The following is a 16385-nucleotide window of genomic DNA, read 5'->3' on the forward strand; positions in this document are numbered from 1 at the left end:
GGGGACACCCGGTTCAGCCCGGCCCCGGGGGCTCCGAGCCGGGCAGTGCTGGGGTTTAACCGTGTTGGGGACCCAAGTTGTGCCCCCCAGCAGCGAGTCCCTGGGGAGGGGGGTGGGCGCCCTGCAGCCCGTTGCTTGGTGGGTGCAGCAGTGCCCGGGCCCTGTGCTGCCTCCTCTGCTGAAGCCTTTTGTTTCAGGTGGTTGTCCCTGTCGCACTGGGGGACCAGAAGAGGACCCTGCTCTGCTCTACCAGCAGCAGCACCATCGGGTGCTGCAGCCTCTGGATGCTGGATCAGCTCCCCCGGGCAGCTCAGTGGCAGCATCCTCAGCCGTGCCCCAAACGCTGCCCTGCGCAGAGCACCCTGCCTCCAGCTCCCCGGGAGGGACAGGGATGCTGTGCCCTGGCTCCTGGGGTGGTGCCCTGGCAATCCCCAGGGATGGTTCCCACTAAGGATGATGTGCCCTGGCTCCCAACATGTCCTGGGCTCCAAGGGCAGCAGGCAGGTGGCCTCCCGCCCAGCTGGAGATTGCAACGATGGACACATGTCCCAGCATCCCCCTCCCAAGCCCACCTCGTGTCTCCTGCTGTTTAATGGTTATTAAGGAAATTTTTTTTCAAAATAAATCAAGTGTAGTGGGTTGTGTGGGCAGTGCCAGAGCCAGGGATGGGAACTGCCACACTCATGTTTATGGCTTGGTGGTGCAGATGTCCAATTATGATGTTTTCTGCCACTGCCAGGGGCCACATGCAGGGGAGGGGCAGCTCGGGAAGATCAAGGCTGGAGGTATCACTTGGTATTGCATTTCCAGCTCCTCCAGGCTGACCCACAGAGCCACAGCCTGCAGGGCGAGCAGAGCCCCGGGGCCTCCTGCAGGAAGCGCCGGGCGAGAGGGCAGGAGCCCCCAGCTCCACACTCACTTCCAGCTCAATGGCTGCTGCTCCTCCCTGGAGCTAAAATAAAATCCTGACCATTTAAGGTGAACAGGAGACTTGCCGTGGACCTCAGTGGAGCGGGATTTTAACCCCTTCCCACTGCTGGGCTTTGTTCATGCTTTGTCCTCCCTAGACCAGTTTAAAGCCTTTTGGGAGAGCAGGTCCTGATGGGAACGAGACACCAGCCCCTCTGGACACAAACCAGGCAGGGCATGAGTTTGAAGCTCAGTCACTATTCCGTGCTCCCTCACCATGTGGACACTTATTCTATACTAAGTGCCTTTGTGTGGGTTAGGTTAATCCACTTTGGAAATGGATTAACCTAAATTTCACATCAGCAAACTTAGTGTCCAACCCAACAGCCGCATCCACACAGGGAGCAGGAGCTGCTGGGCAGCAGGGGAGGGGCCCTGACCCCCCGGGGGTCACCACCGTTACAAGTGGGGTCACGAGCCCGACAGAACTGCAATTGTTTGTGCCAGTGCCCGGGGTCCCAGGAGTGGGGCTCACTGGTGGCCAAGGGGCTGCCTCCCAAACCAGCTGGGGAAGCAGCACGCCAAGCTCCTTTCCAGTGGGCCTTTTTTGGATTCAAATTATCTAGGGGAAAATAACTGGTAATTAGATACAGAATTGGTAATAATAATGTATCAAGTTGTCAGGAACAGGGGTAAGTGCCTTACGGGATTACATGTTAAAAAAACCAACAAAACCATAATAAACCAGTACTGCTGTTATTATATTATATATAAAATACACATCAAATATATTATTTATAAGTCACTTCCTTCCCTCTCTCCTCACAATGTGTTCATTACTTCTGGTCCCTGCAAACCCCTTCACACAGAACTGCCCATGCAGAAAACCTGGGGCTCACAGCCTGGCTGTGCTGCCTGGGCAGGGTCCCATCAGATGCCACCAGTGCCCGAGCTGGGGGTCCCCAGCAGAGCTGTGCCCCAGCCCCATGCAGCTGGGCTTCTGGCATTGCTAACTATGCCCTGAGCTCAGCTGTCATGCTTTCCTAAGGCAAGGCTCTGCAAAAGTACCAGGGCTGCTGTCAAACCCAGGAATAAACTACATTTAAGGCACTGTAGGAGCTTAATTGAATAGTTGTGTTGCTGAGGAGCCTGGGCACAGTGATCTAGTGGTGGGAGCAGGGGACTGCAGGACAGCAGGATCCTGCCATCATGCCAGAGGAGTCACTGACTCATGGACGACCTTGTGCAAGTCACTTGATGTTCTTGTGCCTCTGGAAAGTAGGGTCCTCTGTGACCATCAAAGCCTACTGGGTAATGAGCATTAAGACACAAATCTCTTGGGGCGAGGCCATGAGGAAAGGGGAGCAAGAGGGAGGGGGCTGCTGAGGAGCTGCTGGAGGAGGGCCCCATTCCCATGGTGTGAGGGGGATACAGGACTCTTACCAACAACGTATTTTAACTTATCTGCCATTCAGAGCAGAGACAAGGAAAAAAAAGGAGAGCAAAGATTTGGGAACCTTTCTTATCAACCAGATTTGTTGTGGCCTGAGCTGTGTTCCCACTGCCCCTTGGTCGCTCCTTCTGCACAAGCAGCAGTTGTTGGCATCTGGCACATGCATCAATAAAAGGGCTTTTTTCCCAGGAGCCAAGACCAAGAGATGGAAAGGAAATACAGCTCCATACTTCATGGGATGCACCAGTCACTGCCAAGGAAAGGAGCAAGAAAGGAGCTGCTTCTGTGGATGGGATTTGCCTTCCTCTGGAGTACAGGGAATGGGTGTTTGAGGGGACGGGTCGATCATGGTTAAATATCCCCCAACGTTTCTTGCCAAAGCCTCAGCCCACAGCACCAGCAGGGATGTCTGCATTGTGCTATATGCTGAGGACAACCCTCACAGCTCATCTCTTGGCCAACCACATCAGAATCGAGTCAGCATAAACAGAACCACCACCAAGCCCAGTTTTGGCTGCTCTCAAGCCATACTGCACTTCTCAGAACCTGTCTCTGTGAGTACAGCCGACTCCTCGGAGATCCTCACAGCCCTTTTGCACACACAAGGCTGGTGATGGGGGTCCTAGGAGCCTGTGCAACCAGGCAAGGTGCAAACCAGCCTGCACAGGTTTAACAGGAGCAGGAACAGAAGCAAAAACACGATTCAAGGTTAAAAAGCTGAACCACACAGCTTCATCTTCTGCAATAACGGAAATCATTAATAATAGTTCGCGCTCTCAAAGTAGTTGCCATCCAGGCTCTTGAAGAGCTTTATTAGTGAGCAAGACCTCAGAAGTCTCTCTAAGGTATTTCCCCTTTTTAAAGGGAGAAGGCAATTAAGAAACAACCATTTGTGTGACTTGATCAAAGTCAACATACAGCACGTCAGCACCTGAGCTTGGGAGATGATGCAGAAAACCTCCCCAGAGCCAAGCCTGCCACATGTATGGGGCAAATTAAACTGGATCCAGAAGACTATTCCATGGACATTAAATGGTTTCCTCACAGTGTGGTACAGGTCTTTACATCTCCCCTGGGAACATTTCCTAGCCCCACTTTACAGGACCTGAACCAAAACTTTGTTTCCAGCTCTACTGGGAACAGATGCTTTGGACACTGGTTATTGCGCAGGGAATGGGCTGCATCGCTCCCCACCAAATCAGGGAGATATTTGGAAGAAATTGTGCATTACAGACAGATACTGTGGTTTCCAGCCCTATTCACTCAGCATTCCCAGAAACAGGCTCCAGCAGCTCAGCTTTGCTAGGCTGCTCGGACTGCACCAGCCCTCACCAGCACAACCACCAAAGCTCCACCAAGAATGAGAGGAGCTTCTGCACATCCCCCAGCTGCTTCTCCAGGACCTTGGTTAAGCTGCACAGTGTCACAGGGGAGGGACACAGAGTGGGAAAGGGACCAGCTTCTCTTACCAGTGCACAGCACCCAGTGAGGAAAATGGACCAGACCAACCACACACAGCAACTAAACACACCCGAGCAGTGCAGGAGGAGGAATTGTGAGGAATGTCACTGAAATCGCCACCTCCTTTCTTACAGAAAATAACATTATTTTCCCCAAAACCACAGAGGAAGGGGCTGGCATCACACCTTATTTGAAAGGAAGAGTGGTGGTGGCAGGATTTAATCCAGCCAGCCCAAACTGGGGTCTCAAAATGTGTCTCTTGCATCAAGCTTTGCCTGCAGGAGCACAAAGCTCACCTGTAGCACAGCTGTGCCAGGAACAGACTGACAGACCTACACAAGGGGCAGGGAAAGCTCAGGCTTTACTAGCTGGGAACGTCAGAGTTAATGCCAATAACAAAACTCAGTTGACCTTCACTGAAAGCAAGCCATTCACACCAGTCTGAAACCAGCCTAAGTGGTTTGATCATCTGACCTCCAGCATCTCATGAGCCATTAAGGCCAAGGATGGAAACACCTCTGCCAGCAAGGAGGCTGTTATGACAACCCAACCTGCCTCCCAGCTTCTCCTGCACAAAGCCTCTCATTTAGGACAGAATTTCAACTGATCATCCCAAGCCCACCTCTGGCAGCAGAAGCTTTGTCCCCACTACAGGGCTGTGCTGGTGTCTCTACTGCAGGGATTAAATCTGTGTTCCAAGGTGCTACAGTCATGATGCCACACTGTGCCTACAGGCAACATTCCCTTCTCTTCTGTGTGCAAGGGTGTGTGGGGAGAACTTCTCTAGTGCTCCAAAGTGTCTTAACAATGAACAGCAGGAAATAAAGATCTTCCCAAGCTAAAGAAAGGCCTCCTGAATGAGAGTTCTCTTGTCAAATTGATTTAGAGATATTTATTCATGGAGATGTTTAACACCCTCTTTAATGGATTAGGAAGTACCTTATCATTCTCATGTGATGCAAACGTATCATCCCACTTCCTCCCAAACCCTGGTGCCCTCCCTGCACAGCCACGGACACAGGGCTTCTTTGGGATGCTTTCACTAAGCACTCAGATGAATCCAGGTCCCAGACCTCACTCAGCAGCTGCCAGCTCTGCCAGATTTGGTTCTGGACTAAGTAAAACGAGCTAACTGCAATTCTGAAGAGTGAACTTACAGACTGAAACCCAGTGTGTCCTCTTCTGCAGCCGGACACTCCCCTCCCTGCCTCTGCTGCCTCCCTCCCCTCTGCCAGCTCTGCACCCCCAAGATTAGCCTGGGGATAGACCTGAAGCAGAAGGAAGCAAGTGAGCTGCCAGGGGAACGTGCATTTTAGCTGTTCTGGTAACACCAGAGCCTTCTGAGACACCAAAGTGAGCAAGAACAGTGAGGAGGGACCAGGGAGAAAGGAGAGTGGAAGGAGCAGGGCTTAATGTTGCAAACCAGCCTCTGGTCATGAGACTCCAAACTCCTGGAGGCTGGATCCTCCCCAGCATCAGAGGAAGCCAACTCCTTGTCTATCTCTGGGATGTGAACCTCTTCCTCCCCCTTTCAGGACTACCCTGCTGCCTGGGTTAAAACACTGCTGAAATGATGTTTTGAAAACCACATCAGGCACTGTCACGTGCTCCAGGTTTACAGGGAAATCACTGGGTGGAGGGAGTGTGTGAAGGAGCAGGACAAGGCTCTGTCCCTCTCAAACACTCACAAGTGTGTGTAGCAAAGCCATAGCAACAAGAAAAATGCTCCTGTTATTTCCCATCCAAGAGCAGCTCCTGCCATTCACTGATTGCATGACCCTCTGTCAGCAGGCATTGAACCAACCTTTCAAAATGTTCCTGTATCATTTAAACCTGGTTACTTGGCCCTGGACTGTGTCTGCCAAGGCTGCAGCAACATCTCTAGAGCAGAGAGTGAGCCTGGCATTTCAGTGCTGGGATTTGTTCTGTTAACATCTTCATACACCCAGCAGCCACCAGTGGAAATCACACCCAGCAGCATGGCATGGAAAAGAAACCCAAGGCTGAGTTTGAATAAGGCAGAAAAGATTGTCTGAAAAAAATGACAGCAATAAACTCAATAAACTCAAATAACCAGTCATTTAAAAATGCTAATATTTAGTATTTGAAAATGAGGTGGAAGGATCATTACAGATAAATATAAAATATTTTCTTTTCATTCCCTTCTGCTGCTAGACTGGAAAGGTCAGAAGTTCAGAGATGCTTCAGGGCCTCAGCATATACCCTGAAATGTGGCCGATTTGGTGCTCTGTGGACAGGGCAAGGGGCTGATGTTCTCACATGTGTGAGAACTGGTATGAAACAGGAACTCACACCCTGAAGCTCCTGCATGTTCTACTGAACCCAATTTAAGCAACATAGGTCACAGTTATTTTCTATCAGGCCAGAACAAATGTATTAACTTCAAGAAACACACAGAGATACATCCTGCAGAAATTCTTCATTTTGTGAGCAGCCATGTAAAGTGCTCCTCCTCTGGTCTTTGCCCCTAAGCAGAGATAAAATATTTTCTCCAAGGTTCTTCTGGCTGTGCTTCCTTCTGGAGACACTGCTGCCCTAATACTGATGTGCTTAACAGCACCAATAAATTACAGTTACATGCACACTTCTTTTTTCTCCCTGAATAATGAATTTAAAAGGCCACTTTGGCATAAATTCAGTCATTGTTACCCCAAGTGAAGCAAGTTCCTCCCGGTGCTGCTGCACACAAATAATTGCTTTTGGCAAGAGCCAGGTAGAACACAAGTCTGCTGCTTAATTTACATCCATTCTCACCACCCAGCACTGGTGAGAGCAGGGCAGCTGCAGCAGGACACTCCCAGTGTGCCTGCCTCAGTTTCCCTCTGCTGCAAGGCACAGCCATGCCCGGCTAGAAAGGAGCCAACACCACTTTGCAGACCTTACTACCTGAAAACCACACAGCCTGTATTTGTGTGGTGCATCAAGCTCAAAAAGCAGGTTGCATTCTCTCCCTGTTTCACATTTCTAGCAAAGTCAGGATTATTTCTGTCACCTTCAGGGGACTTTGGCAGTTTGTCAGCATCTGGAACACCAACAGCAGCAACTCCTGGACCTAAAAGCTCCCTTGCAGCAGCTCATGTCCCACAGCCCACGCTTCCCAAAAACCGCCTGGATCATCCAGGAAAAAAAGGATGGTCCTGTCATGTTCCCAGTGCAATGTATGAAGAGGGAAAAATAGGAAGGGAATGCCAGGTGGAGGCAACCAAAGCCCAGAGTTTGTATTGTTACAAGCAATAGGAAGTGACACCTGATGGAGCACGTTCTGAGCTGGCAACTCCTGGGTTCATTCTGTTTTTCCTCTCTCCCTTCCCACTTCAGCATTAGCAGCTCAGGTCCAGCCACAGCTGCCTTCTGAACATGGCATTTAATTCCCCCAAGGGAGCTGGGGAGTGTCCCAAACCCTGCAATGGGCAGGACCCAGGTCCCACTGGATGTTCTCCAGCTCCAACCACCTGCAACCCCTCCAGACTGTTGTTACCTCCAGATCAAAGGCAAAGCCTTAATGGTCCTGAAGCCTGAGCAATAAGACTGATCATTTGTTGTTCTGCTCTCAGAAATCAGTTTCAGTAACACACTGAGCAGCAAACTTTCCTTCTTCCAAAGCGTTTTTTTCCCTTGGCTGCAGCAGTTTGCAAAGCTCAAAGAGCTGCTGCAGCTGATGAGAGCTGAGGAGAAGACAGACTCTGGAGGCAGGGAATAACATCAAGCCGTTTGATTTATGATCTAAACCAACAAACTGCTGGTTGCCTCAGCTGGTCCCTTTTTTGCTCCTGTATGACATGTGCTCTCAGCGAGCTCCAGGAGTGCCCGTGCCAGCAGCACGTGTTGTGTCCGTCTGTCTGTCCAGGGACAGCCCCAGCACCAACCACAAAAACAAATTTCAGAGTATAAACTTCTCAGATCTCTAAATTATTAAGTCCAAAATAAGCATCCCTGAAGGTGCAGCTTCAAAACTCCAGATTCAGTACTAAAGCCCATCAGCTTCTGGGGGATGTTTTGTTACAGAAATAAGATCAAACTGCAGGTCCTGTTTTGCACCTGTAGAAGCTGGGAACAGGACTTCAGTGAAGCTTCATAACACACTTCTCTTGAACAGAGCCTTGGAGCCAAGAGGAACTGATAGAAAATGCATAAATAGCAACTAGACAAAGCTCTCCAACCGTCCATTTGTTCACATCAAACTTAATTTGAATGAACCCCTCAAATGTTGAAAAGCAGCATTAGCTTGTGGCCCACTCGACCCCCAGCCCTGGTGAGGAGCACTTTGGCACCACAGGTATGGACCAGGCTGGGGCTGCAGCCCCAGGGCCTCTGCTCAGAGATGCCTTGAGAGCCAGCAGGTGTTGGGCACAAGCCAAAGGTGGTTATAGGATGTCCCCTGTCCATCCCATTTATCCAAAAGTGGTCCCAGAGCAGCCATCAGATGCTGCAAAGGGGCACATCCAGCCATTCCATGTCTGCAACCCAGACAGACTCAGTCCAGGACAGTTCTGCTCAGCCCAGTACAGCCCAGTTCTGCCCAGCACCACTGCAGGGACTCAGGATTTCTCCAGCTCCTGGCAGCAAACCCACATCTGGCATTCTACACCCTGGCCATGGATGCTCCAGCCCACATTCCTTTACGGTGCTGGCAGATAAAAGGACCAACTGGGTGTAACTTCACAGCTGAAGCTCTCAACCATGTTTTCAACTTCTGCACATTTCAAACTCTTTCCTCTTTCCACCTGGCACTAAGATCAGACTGAGGTTTCAGTGTCCTGGACAGAAAATCCAGCACCAGCTTCCAGTGCAGACTGTGGGGAGCAAGTAAAACACAGGTCTCTTTTTATAGACTGTTTCCATGGTGCACAGAGGTTCCCATGGCTAATTCTGCAGCTGCAGAACCTCAGAAGATTGCACAGCCTGGGTATAATGCTGTGGCAGTCTGCCCCATCCATTCCCAAAACAAAATCCAGTGGCTTAACACTCTCATCAAACAGCAGAGCCTTCTCCCACATGGACACGAGCAAGGAGTGGCTGTGGCTGAAAGGCCTCAAGCTGCCCAGCAGTTTAAACAAGCACCAGAGCAGCAAGAGCATGGGATGAGTTTCAGACCCCACCTGCTAAAGCTCCCAGGCAATTAGGAGGAAGTAAAGGCACAAATTCCTATTCACCACATTCACTTTAAAGGCAGGTTCTTAGAAGAACTGTACATGTAAAGAACAAGCAGGCTGCTCTAACAGGAACTGCACCCGCTCCTCGCCACGGGCTGGACTCGGGAGCCACCTGTTTGCTTGCTCAGAGCCAGTGGAACAGCAGCACTGCCCTCCCTGCTGTGTGTGGGCAGAGCCCAGCCTGCCTGGACACACCAGCCATTTCCAAAAGCATCCTCCAAAATCCAAGATGCCAAGCCCCAGCCCCCCCTGCACCGGCCGCACGACTCACCTGGTCCTGGGAATTCATCACCCGCAGCTTCATTTGCTTCAGGTAGGTAGAGGTGAGGGGCATGTTGTAGTCAATGATCCCAGAGACCAAAGAGGAAGGAGGTTCACTCTCTGGAGAAGAGAGAAGAAACTTCATTTAGAACCAGGACGGGGAGTCACAAAGCCACGATGTGTCCTCGTCATCACTAACCATGGACTTAGAGGCACGTGAGGCCCCCGGCGCGAGCTGAGCCCGCTGAGCAAAGGCTCCTGTGAGAACAGGACCCCACCAAGAACATCATTACAGAACAGATGTTGTTTTTGGGGAAAAAAAAATAAAATTAAAATTGCTGTCATCTGCATAGAAGACTTCACATAACAGAGAATTTTTCAGTCTACCCCACCAGGATGCAGCAGGGGGGAACCGAGCCCTCCCGGTGCCTCAGAAGCACTTCCATGCCAAGGGGTTTCTGCAGAGGCAGGCTGCTCTAACAGGAACTGCACCCGCTCCTCGCCACGGGCTGGACTCGGGAGCCACCTGTTTGCTTGCTCAGAGCCAGTGGAACAGCAGCACTGCCCTCCCTGCTGTGTGTGGGCAGAGCCCAGCCTGCCTGGACACACCAGCCATTTCCAAAAGCATCCTCCAAAATCCAAGATGCCAAGCCCCAGCCCCCCCTGCACCGGCCGCACGACTCACCTGGTCCTGGGAATTCATCACCCGCAGCTTCATTTGCTTCAGGTAGGTAGAGGTGAGGGGCATGTTGTAGTCAATGATCCCAGAGACCAAAGAGGAAGGAGGTTCACTCTCTGGAGAAGAGAGAAGAAACTTCATTTAGAACCAGGACGGGGAGTCACAAAGCCACGATGTGTCCTCGTCATCACTAACCATGGACTTAGAGGCACGTGAGGCCCCCGGCGCGAGCTGAGCCCGCTGAGCAAAGGCTCCTGTGAGAACAGGACCCCACCAAGAACATCATTACAGAACAGATGTTGTTTTGGGGGAAAAAAAAATAAAATTAAAATTGCTGTCATCTGCAGAGAAGACTTCACATAACAGAGAATTTTTCAGTCTACCCCACCAGGATGCAGCAGGGGGGAACCGAGCCCTCCCGGTGCCTCAGAAGCACTTCCATGCCAAGGGGTTTCTGCAGAGGTGGATGAACAAGAAGGTACCTGCAGCCTCCTTCAGCATTGCAAAGTCTCACCAATTCTGATGGGATTCCCTCAGGTAGGAGTTAACATTAAGGCAAATTATTCAGTATCTCTCTATCTGGTGATGAAGATTATTTTTAACATCCTGATTAAAACACAAATTTAATTTAAAAAAAATCTTTACTTGAAATTGTTCCTGTTGATTCCTCTGGCTGCATCACTCTGGATTCAGAGCTAGTGAGGCTGAACAGCAGCAGCTCAGCACCCTCAGATGGGGAGGAAGATGATCCTTGGTGCCCAGATTCTGCCTGAAACCATCCAGATGTAAATCTGGAATAATCCCATTAGCAGCCACAAATTTACTGTGAATTTGTGCAATGGCAACAGATAAGAGCTTGGGCCTAAGAAACCAAAACCTTTTTTTTCTTTTTCAAGCTAACTGGAAAAGAAAGAACACCTTTGTTTCAAAAGGCCTGGGGGACTCCATGGGAACAATCCTCATCTCCTACATGACAGGATGGGGGCTACTGGAATCCTCTTGCTCATTTTTCAAAAGTTATCACACGTCCCACGTGTTGGACACGCAGATGGAACAGGCAGGAAGGTTTAAAGTAAAATGGTTTTGATCCAGTGGAGTTATACAAGTGTGGAATTAGGAATTAGTCCCAACACTGAAGAGATCCCAGCAAAGTCCAGTGATGTTCAAAGTTTCCCATGAGCAAGACAATTTGCCTTTATGAATTCTGGGGGGTTTGATGCAGATACATCTAATTAGGGATTGTTGCAATCACAAATTAAGTGTTTGTTTAATGGACAAGAGAAGTAAGAAGAGATGGGAATTACTCAATTTTTTTCATCTTACTGAGTTAAACTTTATCTCCATATGCTTGTACCCATGTCTGCATCTACCTACACCCAGGTATTTCTTCTATGGTCCCCATGGTTTCTAGGTGATTTGCTCCTGAATCCGGATCTGTGAAATCAGACACTCTTCCCCAGTAAAAGTTACCTTATCTAATCTACTCTCTGCATTTTCACAGGTACTTAGTGACTATTTAGGTACTATTCAGAGCAGGAAGGCATTTCTGTTCTTCCAGTTCTGGTGGGTAAGAAGCAGGAATTTTTACCTGTGGGATCCTTCGTGTTTGATTTCAGAGAACTGCTGAGGGAGAAGCGTTATGAGAACAATCAGTGACTGATGGTAATTTGTGCATTTGCTCAGGACAGGCAGCTCTCAGCCCCGATCAGTTTCCACAGCCAGGCCTGTTCTGGGGAGGATGCTCAGCACCCCTTGGGTGTTCTGAGCTGCCTCTGAGCCAGACTGGGTCACTGGGGAGACACAGCGATGGTGGGTGGGCAGGAGAGAGCCCTGAAGGACAGCTCAGCTAGTGCCACATTTCTAGCAATGTCCTGGTTTGGGTCAAACCAACATTCCCCATCAGGCCCCCAGCCAGCAGAGCAGGAAGTGCTGCAGTGATGGAGCTTAGGCTAACAAATGTCACATAGCATTATTTGGGAGAGTTTCTTAAAAAAAATATAACAAGTACAAGCATCCCAGTCACTGCCTCTGGATAGCTGGCACACACAGTCCACTCAAACAGAACCTCTGGGCTGTCCCTAGCTCTGCTCCTAGCAGCAAACAGGCAGAAATCAGTATTTAATACTATAAATTTTCTATTGTTGGGTGCTTCTTTCATGTCACTGTTTCTTTGCCTGATAAAAGCTGCCAAAAACCCCACACAAACACCAACTTAACCATTTACTCTGGAAGAAAACCTGGTGCCATCTTAGACATCACTGGTACCTTTTAAGCCAAGGAGCTGCAGTTGGTTCCATCTACAAATGAACCACAACCAGCAGCCACCCCAATGGCCACACTAATTAGCTGCACACGTGGGCATAATGAAACTTTGATTACCAAAACACTTCCTGTTATCAAAAACAGGATCATGGGGTGCATATCTATTAATTACTACAAATTAGCTCTTTATCAGAAACTTCAGCTATTCAGACACACTCATGGCCTTTCACTACAGAATCAACCATCTCAAGGATAACATGTAGGGCATGTTTCCTTTTCTCAGGAATTACCATTTCCACCCAGATTTGATATGGGGCCAATTGCAGAGTTACCTGCAGTATTTTCTCCCCAAGCCTGGTTTGGTTGCACTGGGGAAGCTCAGGCACAAAGCCATCCCACCTCTGCTCCCTAAACTGAAACCAGCAACAGACAAATGAGATCTGAGCAATTCTTTCAGCTTTGCTACAAAAATGCATGAAAAATAACAGACGTGAGGATAAAGCACTAGGTTAGAAAGTGTCTCATGGGCAGGGCAGTATCCTGACAGCTCTAGGGATACCACGCTGGTACAAAATGCTGTGTCAGCTCTGCTGGCAGAATTAATTTGCCTTTACCTTTGGGCTCCAGGCCGTTGGAATTGAAGTGCATCCTCTTCTGGCACTCAGTGCAGCTCATCAGGAACCTGGTCACAGCTTCCCTCGGGAGAAAAGCATAGGTCTCTGCAATCTGGGGAAACAAGGAGAGGGGTTTATGTCCCGGGAGGGGGGAAATGCCTGAAGAGCTGGGAGGAGGGTGGGTAACACCTGGGCACCCTCCCACCTCGCCCAGCCAGGAACATCAATGACTCACAGCAACACACCCTTCCCTTCAGCCTGGTGATGGGATCCCTGAACCCCTCCCTCTAGAGCTGCTGTTAATGTAGGAACGTTTTGGGAGGATAATTGGTTTGTCAGGAAGGCATTGGGATGCAAATGAACAGACCTTCGGACTCCCTGCATAGCCACTCCTTCCCAAAAACTCCTTTTCATTCCCTCTCGGAGTCTGGGAAGCTACAATCAGATGGGAAAGGAGGGTCTGTCAGCTGTTTGCATTGTTAATTACCATCACACCAGTAACCTGAAGAATCCATTAATCTTTTGTAAGGGCAGGTCACTTCCCACAATGACAATCAATTACTGTTAATAATATTTTGCACTTCTGTGACATATTTTATCTAGGGAATTGAAAACATTTTTACAAACAGCAATGAATCAAGTCTTCTGAACCTTTGTGAGATGAGGAAAAATAAGGATAAATATTTAAAACTTGGATGCCTGAAGTTAAACACCATATCAAGACCTAAAGATCCCCAGAAGGTGTCTGGCTATCTCAGAGTCTTGTTACCCAGCAGCAATTTTACAGCATTTCCAGAGCTCAAGACTAGGTTATTTGGAGAAGGAACAAGACAATTTTAATGCAGATTTCTTTAAGGCTATAAGAGACCATCAAATCATGAAGTCTGACCTTCTGTGCAGCACAAGTCAGGGAACTTCACCCAAGTTCTCCTGCAGCCCGGTAGCCTGTGGTTTAGCCTAAAACATCTTCCAGGAAGACATCTGGTCTTAATTGGAAGACATTAAGAGGTGGAGAGCCCACCTCTTACTTTGGGGTTGGTTCCTACAGTTAATCACCCATCCTGTTTGGTCTAAGTGACTCGTCCTGGCCTGGCAGTTCCCAAACCAGGGGCCACGACCCCAGCAGGGGTCACAGCACTTACAAGTGGGGTCATAGAGCAGACAGAAATGCAATTGTTTGTGCCAGTCCTCGGGGCTGCAAGCCCGGCAGAAGTGGGGCTCAGAATGGGAAGCAGGGCTGCAACCAGACACCCCACCAGCCAGGGCTGGTGATGGGCCAAGCCAGGAGGGCAGCCCAGGATATCCTGATCCCCCTCCCCTGGGCAGTGGGCATCCCCCTCCCATCACATTTTGTTAACAAAAATTTAAAATACCTAAATTCCAAGCATTTTTCTTCCCTTCCTCCAAGAAAGGGCGATTCTTAAGCTTGGAATAAAATAATGTCCTAGAAGAAGTGCAATGGGGCAGAGGGTTTCCTTGCTCGTGGCTGAAGCAGCCCCGTGACCCACGTTGCAGTGGGAGGGAGAGACATTTATCTCCACTGAGCGGCAGCAGAGCCCGAGGATTTACACGCACACTAATGCCAGATGGGTGGAAAGTTCAGGCAGGGACCTTGTCCCAGCCCTTCAAATGGAGGATGCAGCTCCTGGTCCTCGCGGGATTCTCCTCCTACTTTGTGACAGCTCTGCTGTGACTGATCGGGTGCCCAGCTCAGCCTTTGCCTCTGTGCAGGGTTTATCAGTGCACCAGGGAGTCCCCCAGAAACACGGGAATTAGGGCTCTGAAAACTGCTGGTGGCAAACGTGGCCCTGGGGTGTGGGCAGGGAACGGCCCCCCCGTGCTGCCCCCGGGGCTCAGCCCTGTTCCCTGCCTCTCTTGCTCCCACAAGCCCGTGGTCTCTGCTGCAAATGTTCAGCTAATTTTAGTGATACCGTTGTTATTTCTCAGCTGATTTGATGCTCTGCAGAGCAGACAGCTTCCCTGATGAGTTATCTCCCATCCCAACTCCCTCTCTGATTGCCTCCCTCCCGAGGTCAGGGACAAGGGCAAACTCTCCAGAGCCTCTAATCAGAAACGGTGGGGAAAGGGAGAGGCAGAGGCAGGGGGGGACACACACTGACACCTCCCAAGCTGACCACCCAGCAGTGTCCCTTTGTGTGCCCCAGCCACGGCGCAGGGGACACTGCAGCGTTTCACCTTCCAGAGCCGGGGCACGAGGGAGGCCAGCCCAGCCAGGCCTGCCAGGTCAGGAGGGGATACAGGCTGCTAATGTGATGATCTCAGCTCAAGAGGGAGACGAGGGGTGGAGCGTGAAGCTCTGCCTGCTGCGGGCAGGCCTGGGAAAACAGACGGATCCGGGCTGCTCCCCCGAGGCCGTGCAGGGCACAGATTAGGCCTCCAGAGAGATGAATTGAAGGAATTAGGGGAGGGTCGGGGTGGTCTGCCAGGGAAATGAGCGGAAAGTTTTTGAACTGTGGTCATGCTGGTGGGGCTACCCCCCCCTCGCCCCACCCCGGTGATAAAGAGGTCACTTGCCCCTGGCTGGGAGGGTCAGCCCTGCCGCAGGGGCTGGAGCTGAGCACGGGGCGATGCCATGAGCAGCGAGCACACAGCCCGGCTCCCCGGGGGTGGGGGCAGGGGGCTGCCCCCCCGCACTGCTGGCCCGGGGACATAAGAGCTACTGCTGGGCTGGGGACAGAGCAGGCAGGACAGACTCCACCCCTGAGCCGGCTCTGGCAGCGCACCCAGCCCTGCATAATCTCAGGCATCATCGCAGAGAGCAGGGCAGCCCGCACAGACCTCTCCGAGATGATGTATACACCAGAGACACAAGCTGCCAGCCAGCCCCTGCTGTCTCTAAGCGACCTGGTCCTTAGGGCTGTGGGATTCAGGGGAGTAGCTCTGTTTTGGGCAGTAAATTCAGCTCTTCTTGTAAAAGGAGAGCCCAAATGTTTGCATCGGAGGGTCGTGCAGAGTCAGGAGAAACAGCAGGCTCCCTGGAGAGGCACACTTCAAGCTAAATTATTCCTGACCTAACTAGAGTGGTTTCAGGATGGATAGAGCTGGTTCTCAGCATCCATGGAGCACCTCATGAGGCTTAGCTCCGTGTCTGCCTCCATTTTGTAACAGAGCAAGCCCAGGATGGGCTGGTGAGAGCATCCAAGTGACGAGGAAGAGGGGCGGGCTCCAGCCCTGCCCCGGTCCCCTTTCTGGCTGCTTCTGCCCTTCAAGGTCCACACAGGACATTTCCCTCTAGCCAAGGGAGACAGGGAGGCAGATGGCACAGAGCCGGGTGCTCAGGGGCCTGGCCAAACATCCCCTCACCCATCGGGACTGAGCATTTCTTTTTCTTGTTCTTTCTCCCCCCCGAGGAAGAGGGGCGGGCTCCAGCCCTGCCCCGGTCCCCTTTCTGGCTGCTTCTGCCCTTCAAGGTCCACACAGGACATTTCCCTCTAGCCAAGGGAGACAGGGAGGCAGATGGCACAGAGCCGGGTGCTCAGGGGCCTGGCCAAACATCCCCTCACCCATCGGGACTGAGCATTTCTTTTTCTTGTTCTTTCTCCCCCCCCCGC

General features: G+C 50.8%; 1 protein-coding gene across 1 annotated transcript in view; it reads right to left on the reverse strand.

Moving 5' to 3' along the window:
- Positions 1-16385, reverse strand: part of NOL4L (nucleolar protein 4-like) — an 89550-nt gene that overhangs the window by 32560 nt on the left and 40605 nt on the right. Inside the window, exons 3-5 of the mRNA XM_009994005.1 lie at positions 12814-12925; positions 9944-10053; positions 9269-9376 (exon numbers count right to left, since the gene is read on the reverse strand). Coding sequence (XP_009992307.1) covers positions 9269-9376; positions 9944-10053; positions 12814-12925 — 330 coding nt within the window. The remainder of the gene's footprint in view (positions 1-9268; positions 9377-9943; positions 10054-12813; positions 12926-16385) is intronic.

Source organism: Chaetura pelagica, unplaced genomic scaffold, assembly GCF_000747805.2.
Source record: "Chaetura pelagica isolate M959 unplaced genomic scaffold, ChaPel_1.0 scaffold493, whole genome shotgun sequence".
Taxonomy (NCBI): Eukaryota; Metazoa; Chordata; class Aves; order Apodiformes; family Apodidae; genus Chaetura; species Chaetura pelagica.